General features: G+C 38.7%; 1 protein-coding gene across 3 annotated transcripts in view; it reads right to left on the bottom strand.

The window, feature by feature from the left end:
* slc2a9l2 (solute carrier family 2 member 9, like 2) overlaps positions 1–15,859 on the bottom strand; it is a 95,656-nt gene that overhangs the window by 30,154 nt on the left and 49,643 nt on the right. For all 3 annotated transcript variants that reach the window (XM_054616141.1, XM_054616140.1, XM_054616142.1), the window contains 2 exons: positions 7,506–7,607; positions 7,088–7,163 (listed from right to left, as the gene is read on the bottom strand). In XM_054616141.1, coding sequence (XP_054472116.1) covers positions 7,088–7,163; positions 7,506–7,607 — 178 coding nt within the window. The remainder of the gene's footprint in view (positions 1–7,087; positions 7,164–7,505; positions 7,608–15,859) is intronic.

Genomic DNA, 15,859 nt, shown 5'->3' with positions numbered 1-15,859 from the left:
TTTTTTTGCTACTGAAGCGAGCAAATGTTTTTGTTTCCTGACCAGAATATTTTAAAAGATTTTGAAGGAAAAAGTCTGAGACTCTTCATCTTGAACAAAAAGAAAGTTGTCAGTGTGAAAAAGTTTATCTATGGCACAAAAGGACTGAAGGCTACAGTTAAAAGGCCATAATGCTAAGGCTCATACCAAAGATGTTCTTGCACTCCATTGCCTTCTATTGAAATAGGAAAGTAGGAGTCCCTATTCACAGTCTCATCTTAAAATGAAGCATTCCTAGTGAAAGTAGCAGTGCATTTATTAAAACTATAATTAAAACGTATAAACATATCTAATTTAGTGTGCATGTGAATTATAGCGCTGGCTGAGCCTAGGTGTCGCCCTGAGTGAGATCTGAAAAATGCTGACACGACAGATTTAATTGTCCAGAGGAAATGGTGTTTGAAATGATGTTTAAATTAAGAGAGCTACAGCTTAACAAATTATCTTTATAAAGCCGGAAAATGTGTGACGCTGTTTAGAAAGGGCACAGAAGGTCAATTACTGTTATGTCTCAGTGTGTCCACTGTGTTTTAATAATTAATGCAGGTATCAACTGTGCATGCTGTGAGTCAAACTGCTTGGTAGGTGGTCCAAGCAAACAAAATCACAAGTAAACACAATCTATTGACAACAGGAAGATCAACTAAACCTTAACATTTTGCAGTTATTACTGCATTGTTTTTTTCCCCTCTTTCGCTTTCCTTAAGTGTTGCGACCCTTCAGCACCCTAGCACCCGGAACATTTACCTATACTGCTCGTACCAGCGGAGAGCCCCGATACAGAAGGACCAGATTGGACAACTCACAAGGAAAAGACAAGAAGGATTGGGACATTGTATTCTGTTTCAAGTAAAATGTTTGCTTTTTGATGTACCTTTCCATTATGAATTCCCTTAAATGGTAGCAAAACTCATTTAAATTAAGTTCCAATTTATATAAACCAGTGGAAGTAATATTCTGCCTAGTTTTTTAACAATTTCCAGCAAGGGCACTGTAAAAGAAGCTTGCATGCCTTTGTGTATCACACAATTCACTGCAGTGGGTGGGAGGTTGAATGGGACAGAAACTGAAGAAAAGGCAAAAGCTGTTTTTTCATTCTAATCAGGGACAGATGAAAAGCATCAGCCATTGATAAGGAAATGAGGAGTGCTGGTCAGAGTAATAAGCTCAACGACTGCTTGGCCACCAATGTTCTTTTATCTTACTACACTGTCAGTCTTTTCAAAGCGCTTTATTAGCGCATCCTTTTTTAGGGATTGATGCTGTCATCTGCTCAAAGTGAGCAAAGTCATGACAACACTTTCTTTTTCAGCTGTGAGGGCCATTTAAATCAAATAAGCTTGAATTGATACTGCTTTGCTGTTTAAACACAGGGGCCGTTTTCAGCCATATAAACTATGACTACAGAAGAACAACAAGGACTTCACATCCAAGTACTTCACACTGTAGAGGTACAACCAGCTACTGCTACTGCTGCTGAGTCACTGCTGTCACCAACAGCCGCAAGACCATAAAGTATGATGTTATGATGTGTTAGACACGAGACGAGAATATTGTTTCCTTCGATGAGATGGCTGCCACAGAATTACAATGCACACAGTATAAATCAAATATAACTCGTTTATGAAACAATCATAATTTGTGAATAAATTTGCACATAAAAATTGTAACTCAAACCCAGGCTGGATGTATAAAACGTTTTTAACTACAGCTATTACACATATGCTGATGAAACACAATCAACTCATGAATGGGAAGAACATTCACAGGATGTTAATTATTATGAATTTACCAAATGCCGATGCCACAGAAACATTACATTAGGAAAACTAGAGCTCCCATCTTAAAAATCTTTAGAACAAAACCACACACCAGAAAGCACAAAAAATATGTTGTCTCTCAATAAACAAAGAAAAAATGTACATATAAAAGGAGATTACTCTGCTGGTGTTTGTCATCGCATCCTCGCTCTGAAGGACTCTAAATGAAAGTTTTAAAAGGTCATAAGTATTTCAGCCAAAAACATAGGGAAAATCAACTAGTCATAACTAATAAACAGATCAATGTATCTCTGGGGAAGTGTCGGTCTCTGCTGTTCCACTTGGGAACAGTGACAACATGCTCAGTGTTGACACCTGTTCATTTATCAACAGGATAGAAGAAACAGTTCTCCTAAAACTGTGGGTAATCCTATAGTAAAATATTCACAAGGTTCATATTTATTGAATTCTGTAAAGTGCGATTCCTTCAACGTCAGCAACTCCAGTTGTTAGAATGTATATAACGCTCATCAAAATGCCGACTGTCATCCCATTCCCCATGCAGAAGGCAGAAACAGTCGTATTTGGTCTTGTTAGTTTTTCATATATAGGCACCAGAATTATAAGTATTGTGAAACATCTCGGGTAGAGTTGTTTTCTCTGGTTTGACAAGGTGGCAGAATTTGACACATTCAACAGGAGAGTCACAAAGAAGGAATCCACAATTTCCAGTTAATGAGATGACAGTGTCAGCATGTTAGAAGAAGCCCAAAACAAAGGCAAAGAGCCTTAGAATTGAACTCAAATATATATACAAAAGATATTTTTTCAGTGTTTAAATGGTTTAATGATATAAAAAAAAAAACTCTAAATATTAGCTTTTATAACAAAACTGTATAAGTAATTAGGAAAGCCCATTCTTGATCCACTAAATTAAGAAAATGGAAAAACAGGAATGGAACTATTCTGCAACCATAGCGTAACTATTGCCGTGTCCTAAATTGTCAAAGTTTGATCTCAATCCCATTTGCACCGCTCACTTCCTGGTGACAGGCGAACAAATGTCTAGCTTCAGGAACCTATTCAGTGACTCCAAGTTATAGCCTCCAGCAGTGAAAGGACCCAATAAACCTTGAATAGACATAAGTATCTGCCCAATGTACTCATCACTAGCTCAGGTGCTTGGCAGAAGAATGAATTTGCCTCAGCAGAGAGCAGGTCCACATGTCAATTATCTGACTCAAACTATCTGTCTACCTGTGAGAGATTTGACAAGCATTTCTCGCCTGGTGCTCCAGCAACTGTCTATGCCAATTAAAAGTGTGGTGCATGTCAAAAAAAGGAAAATAAAAATGTGTTAGGCTGAGCCACACATGCGGAGATGATGCTGAATTTAATATACCGGGTGTATCTGGAATCATTACATATGGAGCAATTATTTTACATGTTAAGAATCACCAAGTTCATTGCATTCAAAATCATGTCCATAAACGTTCTCATTTGTCCTGGTCACTAAATCTCTTTTAGTCCTTCAAGGTGCCACCATCAGACTCTAACTAACATTCATCATCCAGTCCACACCGATGGCAAGCCTTCGGGAGCAACTTGGGGTTAAGTGTCTTGCCCAAGGACACATCGACTGCCGAAGCCGGGTATCGAACCACCGACCCTCTGATTGGAGAACTACCTTGCTCTCCACTACGCCACAGCCGCCCCATTCAAGAGGCTTCATCAATTTGCAACTGATAGATAAAAATGTCCTCGAGACCAAAGTCCTCTAGACCAAACAAGGTCTAGTTGCTTTGAATCAATAACTCCACTTGTGTAATTCAAAATATGAAAGGTTTCTGTGCTTTAAGAAAAAAAGGATTGTACACTATGCGCTGGATTTATTAAGTTATTCAACCTATTTTAGTTTATCATGTAATAACTTTCTCCTAATTAATAAGTGCACAAAACTGTTATGACGTTACGTGCTAAAAAAATGTTTTACCTTTCATGCTGATTATTACATTATGAGCTTTTATTAGATTTTGATTATTACATTATGGACAGTTATCACATTAAGAGTTGCTAAACGGTGTCACAGCATTCATATCTATCAAACCAATGTGTTTTTGATTGAATTGTTTGCTAGAACACAGAGTTTTCAGATCCTTAACTTAAGTATAGGTGATACCACAGTATATAAATATTCATTACAAATCATTTAAAATGTTACTTAAAGCTATCATGAGGTGCTTTCATTTTGTATTGATTTTGCAAGTCTCTGTGGACAAAAACAGTAGTTTCCAATCCTCAGAGTGCCTCTTATTTTACTCCAGCATTGTCTGACAGTCTGCTACGTGAAGTCCTGGTTCTGGTTTTCCCGTGCCTACTTGCCCTTCAGAGGTTCCAGTACTACAGCCTGGGTCTCCAGCAGGGTGGTGTAGGTGTTGGCTCCCTGTGGGGAGTGGAGCAGCGGGGTGAAGCGCTGCTCTTAGCCGGAGGAGTAGATACTGCTGCCGGGCGCAGAACTCTCCTCCTCCCGTCGGTTTTCCAACTACAGATCAAAGTTGGCAGTGAAGCCGGTTCTGTCTGAGGCATGCTGGTCACTGCTGGAGGCCCCTCTGGTGTCTGAGATGAAGTAGTTTCTGGTGAAACTTCATGATTTCATCTGATTTCACACGGAATCCAACCCGGGGGCTCCGATGACAAGCATTAAGAATAATGATGTATGATTTTATTATTTTCTTACTGATGGTCTCATTTACTTATGTAGTTCATATAGGGGCTTATAGGGGTTTTCATTTGAGACTGTTTCATAACCAGTTGAAAGTTCCTCACAATAACTTTAATTAAAAGTACAAAAATATTCACATAAAATATACTTAGAGTACCAAAAGTAAAAGTCCTCTGCAGAATGGCTCATTTCAGAATAACATAAGATACTTTATTTAAAATTGTTAATGCATTCATGTGTTCATCACTAATGTCGCAGCTGGTTAAGGTGGAACCAATTTTAACTACTTAATATACTTAATAATTATAGACCAGTTAATAATACATTATAGTTTAGGTGATTTATATTTCGTATTCAGTATCTGAATGTTGAAAGATAGAATAATATTGTCAAATAAAAGTAGTGAAATAAAAAGTGCAATACTTTCATCTGAGATGTAGTAGAGTAGAATTATGAAGTAACATTAAATGGATAAACTTAAGAGAAATGCAATTACCTTATAATCGAACTTAAGTACAGTACTACATGTACATTACACTCCACCACTGCTAGAACACATAATTGGTTACGAGAGCACAAAATTGGTTACGAGAGCACAAAATTCACTCAAAGTGCGACCAATTGATGCACTTAATTTTAAAATGTAGGAGAAAAAGGGAACATTGGCATGTCCATTCTGCTTTAGAAATTCATTTCTTGAAAACTGCTATCAGGGAAACTGATAAAGACCTTTATACTGATCAAACCCCTTTAATTTATCTTGGTGAAAGCTTCATAGAAAGAAAAAAAAACATACAAATACACAGTGGATAACACTGTATTCAGAGCAAAACAGTAACAAGCAAACCAGACTATGCAGCACTCTTCCGGTAAACCCTACACCCATACATCTGTACACAGTGTTTTGATCCATGTGTTCATCATGTAAAGAGAAGCATTTATCCAAATCTAGCAAACTAATTTGTTAAAAAAATTAGATTCATGTCACTAGCAGCTGGAAGTTTTGATAGGCCTTTTTGAATTGGCTGTTTTGCAGGTTGAATAAAAGGCAAATTGTTTTGATCAATAACCAGGCTATTGACAGGTAGGCCGGATCAGGCAAACTTCTAAAAGCAGACTTCCATCTATATATGAGATCTAAAGGAGCAGCTTTGCAGGCCGAGGGCTAATTACCACTCAGTCAAGTGTGTCACAGAAGAGGTATCTTACAAGGTATAAAATATTCATAACCAAGCACTATAACAAACAAGCATAGAGTAGCTAGCCCTTTAATTCATGTTAAAAATAATGGCTTTCTAAGTCTTTCAATATCTTGGTGTTTTGTCAAACTTTGATATATCTGGGCCACTGTTGCCATGGTAAAATGCCTTCAGAGGAATTGTTGCTCCTCATTTATCCACTCACAAGCTCAAAGCACCACTGGGATCATCCCTTACAGTATGTGAATCCTCCTCCCCTCCCAGTCATTCACCATCCCAAAGCAATGAGGGGCTTCATCTGTTTCAATTGGCCTTTTATCATCACTGTGAGGTGTAAATAAACAATAAACAATCTTTCTTTCGTCAACGATGACCACAGAAGTGCACCTGAGCAAGGCACTGGCTGAACAGTTAAAAGGCGGTTTTACACAGTAGTAGGGGGCGTTAGTGGCGCTGTTCTTTTTCTTGGACATGGCCCCTAAGGTTAGCAAAATTGCATACGCTTCCTCTAGCATTCTACATGTGATTGTTGCAATAAGTCTCCATATTTCTTACTACCGCTCCACTGTTCTCATCTCATCCTGATACACCGAGGCACTTCATTGGATTTAAGCTCCCTGGAGACATTATTATTCAGAAGGGATGTACAGTATATGTGTGATGACAGCGATAGCCTCACCTTGAAACTCAAAGTCGACCTCCCACGAGACGCACTGTACTCACAATGTCCTCTGTGATTTTGCAGTTCCGTGCCATATGTATACGGTATTTAGTATGCTAACTGTTACGTGCCATGTTTTCTCTCTGCTCTCTCTGTCCTTTCTCTCCCAGTGTCCAGATTTTCATAATAAGTGTCACTTGCCTTTTCAAGAAAGTAGTTTTCAGTTATTGCCTTTTGAGTATTTCAGTTTGTATTTAATAAATTACTATTTTTGTTTATTCATCTGTTTCTCATGAGTGTTTTTACCTGGGTTATTTACTTTGTTACTCCCCTCATCCCCTGGACTTTAATCTGGGAATGTAACACAAACATATCCCAGTTGTTAACCTATGACTGACCAGTTGGCTAGTAAGTCGAATGTTTAAAAACCACTGCAAATACAGATCTGTGTCCCTTTGCCTGTTTTAAAAGTAAGGACCAGAGTTCGGTCAGTCCCATATCTTATTCAACGATAACTTCACTGAATCACAGCCAACTTTGAATGACGCAATCTGATCTCTGCAGGGTATTTTCTCAATCTCTTTTCAGTGCATTTTTAAGTGAAGTGAAGCACTGAAGACGGATTGTAGAGCATGAATTGAAAAATCCAGAAAGAGAAAAAGAAAAAGGAGAAATCTCAATCAGTTATGTAGGTCAGCAGTTTTACCTGGCCCAGAGCAAAAGGACGCAATCACAGCCAGAATACAGATGTAACTGAGGTAGGGCATCCATGACAGACTGTCCTAGATAGAGAGAAATGATATTGCAATGACCATAATCATTATGATGGCAAAAAATCTCTAGGCAGGAATATGAGAGTAAATATATCAGGGAAGTGAATAATTAATAGCTACATCCTATATTCCATGAAGCTTTTGTTAGAACAGCCAACAACACCAAATAAATCCAAGACAACATTCATACAAATTACATTTCTTATTTTTCCTCAGAGTTGGAACCCTGATGGTAATTTGTTCACAGTATAATTGGACCGCAGTATAGCACACCCATGGGTATTAAGAAACACCTTTTCGCTTAGAATATGCCTATAATGAGGTCAGTGAAGAAGAGAAAGGGGGGCTTACCTGGAAATGGAGGAACACTGTGAGTAGGCTGAAGAAAACGGCCATGGCAGAGAAACCAAAGATGATGAGTGGCTTCCTCCCAATTCGTTCTATCACTAAGCCCTTGGTAGACAACAAAAAAGCAATAAAAAATTACAAGAACTTCCAGGGGTTTCTGTACAATGGCTGTGTGATTATAAAGCAATTTTTGGCAATGCCAGTCTACCACTTTGGTCCAGACAGAAACATCTTAACTATTAGACAAAAGTTGTAATATGTTGTGTTAGTTGTTGTTGGGTTGTAAAATCCTCTCTATATTACATATAGTGCCGTCTGACAAACCTTTAAACATATTAATCTGTAACACCAACTGGACTTCCTGAATCGTATTTGAGTGTCTCATCAGGACCTGAAGCTACACACCACCAACACAGCCCCGTTGTTTTCATGCAGGGTTATTCTCAGTCTGAACGCCCACTACCTCTTGTAACAACATAATGGATTGTTTCTCATCGAAGAAACACGAAGATGTGTGATCAACACGTTACGTTCTATTTGAGAGTTTGTGCATTTTCTCAGCTTTCTATATCGTTCTGTGTGCGCCATATGGTAACATTGTTGGACATGACAGCCAAGGACACAAAAATAAAAACTAATTTGAAAGCAATTATTTGCTGAAGGAAGAGGTAGCACATAACATTTATTTGGTTAACCCTTCAAACCACCAGTGAATTTACAGAAAGTTAAAGTATTGGAGAATACCCTATACATAATGCAAGCTATGGCACATATACAGAAACATACACATAGAGATTAACTCATACAATACAATACTGCATGTGGTTCATCAATAATTCCACAGGCATTTCTAACTGTTCACCCAGGTGTCTCTCTACTTGGGTCATAGATGCAGTGTGGGACATGAGATGGATGCCGGATTCATTAATGACTGGGCTCAAGCCCAGATTGAGCCCCAAGCAAAGCCCTCCCAACAGCTTCAGGCCTTCGTCCTTTGTGGCCTCAAAGCATTTAAGTATTCATAACATTGCCCCCAAACTCAAGTGGGATTTCACCAAAGTGTGGAGAAAAGGTCACAAGTATTTGTTGAGTACGTATTCCTGTACCAAGGGGTTTCTGGGTGGAAACAGGGTGGAGAAGATAACTTCAGGTGCTTTTCCATGTGAATGTATGTGTGGTGTTGGAGAGTTGGTGGGCTGCCACACTACAAGAAAACAGGATGAAGATAGGCCAAATCCCGATGTCCGCCCTAAGGCCTTAAACCCTGAACCCTCAAGGATTTACTGACTCCACCTGGTAAATGGTTGAGTGTAAGAGACTGTAAGGGCTTGAAATGGTGTAGATACGAATGGAACAGCACTTTGCTGCAACATCTCACATTACCATGACAACGTAAAAAAAACAATGTACAGTTGTGGGTATTTATTTTAACTTTTTACTGATGAATAAATCTGTGTAATATAATTTCTGCTTGTATTCCTCTGATTTCATGTGGTTTTATTGTCCATCTTTAATCCTTAATGTTTCTGAGTAAATGTTATTAACCACGCTGACCTCACAAAGTCCGTGAGTCTTTGAGTGTGGGATTGGGCCATAGACACTAACTTTGGCAGCAGGTCATTTCCAAGAATGTGCCTGCTTTAGATCTGGATTGGAATTTACATTGTTTGTGTTTGTGTGTGTGTGTGTGTGTGTGTGTGTGTGTGTGTGTGTGTGTGTGTGTGTGTGTGTGTGTGTGTGTGTGTGTGTGTGTGTGTGTGTGTGTGTGTGTGTGTGTGTGTGTGTGTGTGTGTGTGTGTGTCTGTGTGTGTGCGTGCGAATCCCATTGGTCCCTGAAGGTATGGGATGTTTTTCTCTGCAGCCACAGCCACACAGACGGAAGCATCCACACACACTAACACACCAACCACCAGCGAAGCCGCAGCTTATTACGGTCTCTGAAGGTATAAGAGGCTGAATATTTATGAGCCTATGTGTTTGTGTTTGTGTGTGTGGGGACAGAAGTGAAGTGTCTGTCAACTGTAGAAATGAGATGAGATGTGAGTGTTACTGTGTGAATCCTCGATTCAGATGTTCACTGCTCCTTGTACACGAAGGCTGAAGATAACCATTTCAGTACCATAGACTCTTCCCTAGGTCTGAATGTGTCACTTTTTCATGACAATATGTGCAAATATACTGTTTCCATGAGTGTTGACTGACAAGGGATGGACCTATTACAGCATGCAAATCTTCTCCTAAGGTCTATGTGCCACTTTCTGACAAAAAGTAACAACTTTCACTTAAATAACTTGCAAATACAATATGCAATATGTGTTTCTGGGTTGTTGTTTTTTTCGAGCAAATAAATAACAATATGAACTACTTATGAAAATGGAATAAATGACCGCTCTTGCACAATAATAAATGCATCCCACGTCTGGGCAGACTCTGCAGAGGTCAGAGTGATGACGCATAAACACACACTGACAGTGGCGCTTTGAAATTTCTTTCTTCGCACTTTCACACAATCAACACACAAATTACATTGTAGGACCAAGATATTGAAAGAGAAGACTGATATGTTTGCTTCTTGGATTGTGCCAACCATCTAGACTGCCTCTGTGCTTTACATTATCCCTGCTTATGTCTGCAGTCCGAGCATAGCTGAAGATACCAGGGCTTGTGTTTCTGCCTGCACAGAATGTAATTTGCAGATAATAGTATTTGTACAGCATGAAAAAAACAACTTCCACTGGCAGAATAAGTCAGTCTCGAAAATTCATTTAGTTTTGACAGTGTGACTATTACTATTCTTCCATTTCCTTGCTACCATGAGGTCAGTTTTTGTATTCCGTGATAATTTGTTTGTATTTCTTCTTTAACTTGCCATACTACGGGAGTATGATGACATGGTGCCATACGCGCATGTGATTTAATGTGGGGTGGCACACACTCCACAGTTCTTGTGTGTTAGCCAGCCGTATAGTGACAAGTGTGCCAGAGTGAAAGGTGATGGCTCAGTAGGGCACTGGAAAGGGAGGCAGGAGGTCAGTGGAAAGCAATATACATGACGTAATTGTACATGGTGAATGGTTTTTTTTCATAATGTGTTTCAGAAAGATGTTACAGTGTTAGACTCGAAATATACTGAGTAGCAAAAGATGAAAAAATTGAATAAAAGAGTTAATCAGAGCTTGATGAAAGCAGAATAAACAAGTCCTTGGTTGATGATTAACGATGCAATCGGATTAAATGAGATTCAGAGTTCAAAGGCAGAATAAAATACAAGGCCAATGGAAAGATATGAACAGATACAAAGGGACATGAACTAATACAATGTATATCTAAGCGCCGTGAATTGTGGTGAGGATGCTCGACTTGTGTAAACATCTTTACACAGAGACAAAATTCAATGTTATCTCGAGTTAAATGACATATCTCTATTAATGCACAGAATTGGGAGCATAAAAAATGAGAGCACCTGGTCGAAAAATAAGAGAAACAACTGGGGCCAGATGCGTAAAACTCTGTGATTATCAACTTAAAAAACTTGTCAAGACATCGTCACATTTTTTAAAAGCCGCATATATGCCTGATTCTGTTTTATAAATCTCAATCATTATGAAACAAAGCGCACATGCATGAGCCTTATTCCCATTACCTACTTTAAACTTTATTTGAGATTTTACAGGAATTATGAAGCAAGAGAGGGAGACATGCCAACATGTCCAGGATGGGTCTGAATTGGGTCATGTGGTATGTGCTTTAAGCCGCTGGGCATTCAGAAATCACTTTTACATACGGAATATCCTGCAATAATAACAAATAATAATAACAGTTATAAATAATAAACAATCATACAAATTGTTTTGTCAATGATACATTTCAACAGTGTTCTTCCTCTGTCCACTGATGTTTACATTACTGAAAAACAGTAATTCAATGAAAAGGCTGGACTGACTCATCCATCCAGTATATTTTCTACACCCACTCATTTGTGGTCACTGTTGCTGGAGCCTATCCCAGCATGCACTGTGCAAATGTCACAGGGCTAACACACACTGTAATTACATTTATTTATATTTCCATTAAGAAGAGTTTTCCTCACTTAAACACATATGCACTCCATGACAAAGTCCTTTGATAATGAGTGGTACGGTTCCACTGTGCCCACAACAAGAAACGTATGTCCTTGTGTTAGAGGAGCAAATTTGCCACAAGCAACTATAACATTCCCTTAATAAGCTACTGAGGACAAAAGGTGTTAAATTAGCTCGGGAGGAGATAACACATTAGTTTATCCTGGTCCGAGGACAAGCCATCGCCTGTGTGCACAACTTAATGATGTTACACTACGGCTAGGTGATTGTCAAATGAAAGCATAGCTTTTGATCAATTATCACATAAACCAATTATTACAAAGATCTGTGAAGGACATTTTCTTTGCATTACAGCCTCTTTATGTCAGTAAGCTATTATGTTATATTCTAAAAGATGTGTACTTTTATCCTTTTTGACACGCAAAGAACGGAAACACCCTCATAATAATTTATATCAATATTATACGCTTATCTTTTTCACTTTTGAAACAGTCGTCATCTTTAATACCAAATAGGACTAGAGATTAACTCATACAATACAATACTGCATGTGGTTCATCAATAATTCCACAGGCATTTCTAACTCTTCACCCAGGTGTCTCTCTACTTGGGTCATAGATGCAGTGTGGGACATGAGATGGATGCCGGATTCATTAATGACTGGGCTTAAACCCAGATTACTGATGAATAAATCTGTGTAATATAATTTCTGCTTGTATTCCTCTGATTTCATGTGGTTTTATTGTCCATCTTTAATCCTTAATGTTTCTGAGTAAATGTTATTAACCACGCTGACCTCACAAAGTCCGTGAGTCTTTGAGTGTGGGATTGGGCCATAGACACTAACTTTGGCAGCAGGTCATTTCCAAGAATGTGCCTGCTTTAGATCTGGATTGCCTGTAAAAGCATTGGAATTTACACTGTTTGTGTGTGTGTGTGTGTGTGTGTGTGTGTGTGTGTGTGTGTGTGTGTGTGTGTGTGTGTGTGTGTGTGTGTGTGTGTGTGTGTGTGTGTGTGCGTGTTGATTTTTGCGAATCCCATTGGTCCCTGAAGGTATGGGATGTTTTTCTCTGCAGCCACAGCCACACAGACCGAAGCATCCACACACACTAACACACCAACCACCAGCGAAGCCGCAGCTTATTACGGTCTCTGAAGGTATAAGAGGCTGAATATTTATGAGCCAATGTGTTTGTGTTTGTGTGTGTGTGTTTGTGTGTGTGGGGACAGAAGTGAAGTGTCTGTCAACTGTAGAAATGAGATGAGATGTGAGTGTTACTGTGTGAATCCTCGATTCAGATGTTCACTGCTCCTTGTACACGAAGGCTGAAGATAACCATCACTTTTTCATGACAATATGTGCAAATATACTGTTTCCATGAGTGTTGACTGACAAGGGATGGACCTATTACAGCATGCAAATCTTCTCCTAAGGTCTATGTGCCACTTTCTGACAAAAAGTAACAACTTTCACTTAAATAACTTGCAAATACAATATGTATTTTCTTTGCATTACAGCCTCTTTATGTCAGTAAGCTATTATGTTATATTCTAAAAGATGTGTACTTTTATCCTTTTTGACACGCAAAGAACGGAAACACCCTCATAATAATTTATATCAATATTACACGCTTATCTTTTTCACTTTTGAAACAGTCGTCATCTTTAATACCAAATAGACGCATTCAATTCCACAGTAGGGCACAAAAATACACTGATATTGCTACAACCAATCCAAGGTATCTCATGAGTAGCAAGAAGGGGTGGCTGAACATGCCATGTAAGCACTGAATGTGAGTAAGCACATAAAAGCCTTTATAGGATACGATGCAAAAGTGGGAAGTGCCGTCAGGTCAACACATTCTCACAATACCGCCGCTTGGTCAGTGAACCTATTTCAAACTATGAAGCTGTAGGTAACCCTTCTAGCATTGGTTTTAGATGTGTTAGAGACAGCGTGTCAGCTTCAGCTTGTCACATACATACAGTCTCTTTTTAAAAAAAACGTCCTAATTAGATTACTTAGGGTTTACTTGTGCAACATAACTACTTGGATAGATTTAGGCAACAAAAGTAATTGGTTAAGTACAATAAGTAGGTTTGTTGCATATTATAGGTATGTTTGTTACGAAATGGGCGTAAATTAATTACTGAAAGCAAAGTGACAAAACTAAACTAAAACAGTAGTAGTAGTAGTAGTAGTAGTAGTAGGTCTCCTGGGTGAAAGTCCAGTGTTTGTTTGACCCAAAATCCTCCACTCCCACTTGCCCCACACATACATTCTCTCTCTTAATACTATGCCAGTTGCTCTGACTGACTGATAATGACACAGATGAATGTACAATGGAGTTAGTTGAAAGCCCTGACATTAACATTGTCATTTTCATGCAACAATCAATAAACCAAATGTATTTGTCTCATCTAAAATCTCACAGCGAACCTTTATTTCCCTATAGAGCAATACCAGTTAAAATGGTGTCTTCTGAGTGCACCACAAAATGCAAAAACATTAGATTTTGCAGGTGAACTTTTCTTGTATACACTGAGCTTTCTATTGTGAGCGTTTCTTCCCCTTCCTTTGGAATATGAAAATTGTATGTATGTATGTATTCCATTCCATTCCATTTTCCGTAACCTGCTTATCCAGTTAAGGGTCGCAGGGGTGCTGGAGCCGATCTCAGCTGTCAATGGGCGAAGGCAGGATACACTCTGGACAGGTCGCCAGTCTGTCGCAGGGCTGACATATATAGACAGACAACCATTCACACTCACATCCACACCTACGGGCAATTTAGAGTCTTCAATGCACCTAAGCTGCATGTCTTTGGACTGTGGGAGGAAGCCGGAGAACCCGGAGAGAACCCACGCTGACACGGGGAGAACATGCAAACTCCACACAGAAGGTTGTCCAGCCCGGGAATTGAACCCGGGCCCCTCTTGCTGTGAGGCGACAGTGCTAACCACTACACCACCGTGCAGCCCATGTATGTGTTGTATATATGTTATGTTTGTATGTATGTATGTGTTGTATATATGTTTGGTATGTATTTAAGTCTTGTATGTATGTATGTATGTATGTATGTATGTATGTATGTATGTATGTATGTATGTATGTATGTATGTATGTATGTATATGCCAGGAACTATTGCTTGTGTCGTTGCAGCTTTGTGTGGTGTAAAGGCATTAATAATGGAACAAGGTTAGAGATACAGCTAATAAAAAAAGTCACAATTTAAAGCCAGGTGTAGAGTTTGATTTGAATGTCATAAATATTTGAAGCTCCTGAGAGCCAGTATCAAATGAATCTTTCTCATCGGATGTCAAAGTGATTGTAAACATGAGGCTCATACAAATAGTGTCTGTTCAATAGCAATCAAATATCAACACAGGTCTGTGAAACTCTTGAGGTTGCTTTATCCCAAAGGAAATTCTGTCTGTCTGTGTTTACTTTTTTCTGACAGTGGCTGAGATACTGTTACAAATTAAAGCTTGTACAGTTTATGGTTAAAGCATTCACTTTATAAAAAAAAGTGTATTGCCATGCGCAAAAAACAAAATTCAATGTGTTAATTAGTAAGTTTTTATGACTTCTTTGTGAATTCCAGTCAAAGAGTTGGTGACTCATCATGATCAGCAATATAAGTTTATTTATGTTAAGTTGTTTAGCAAAGGCGACTGATGCTGGAGGGCTGGAGAGAAAACTGATATTTGAAATGCTTGTGTTTAAGTCACTGAGTGGGGTCCTCTCACTGTTTAATGTGCTTGTGTTGAGAAGAATCTCGTAAATAGATTGAAACCTCCAGAGAAAACAGAGAAAATCTCAAGAGCACAGAAAAGTAGGCTACTTTATAAATATAAATCATCAATTTAATTTAGATGTATTTTTGGAAGATGATGAGGAAACACTTTTCTTTGTAATTTACTGTTACGTTACTTGGATGTAGGAGGTGAAAAGGTTACAAAGGCAAGTTAGTAGTGAAAATTTGGTAAGTTGTGTGTTTTATTAGCCTAAATAATAATGTTGCATCCATTAGCAGATGATGTTAAAGCTGCTCTAGCCGATTTCTTTATATCAACAACGGTTCAGATGACTATGTGTAATGCAGAAGGGGTCGTCTGCAGTGAGAAACCAACCCACAGAGAATTATCACCAGAATCTGCAGGGTTCCTCAGCTCTACAAGGCTTTACAGCGTCTTTCAGCGCAGTGTTTTGGTTTTATGACCTACCAATTAATTGTTTTGGATCACTCTTACTGTTCTCATCAGCATTATCT

The sequence above is a fragment of the Anoplopoma fimbria genome, chromosome 17, assembly GCF_027596085.1.
Source record: "Anoplopoma fimbria isolate UVic2021 breed Golden Eagle Sablefish chromosome 17, Afim_UVic_2022, whole genome shotgun sequence".
Taxonomy (NCBI): domain Eukaryota; kingdom Metazoa; phylum Chordata; class Actinopteri; order Perciformes; family Anoplopomatidae; genus Anoplopoma; species Anoplopoma fimbria.
This window is presented reverse-complemented; position numbering and strand designations above follow the sequence as displayed.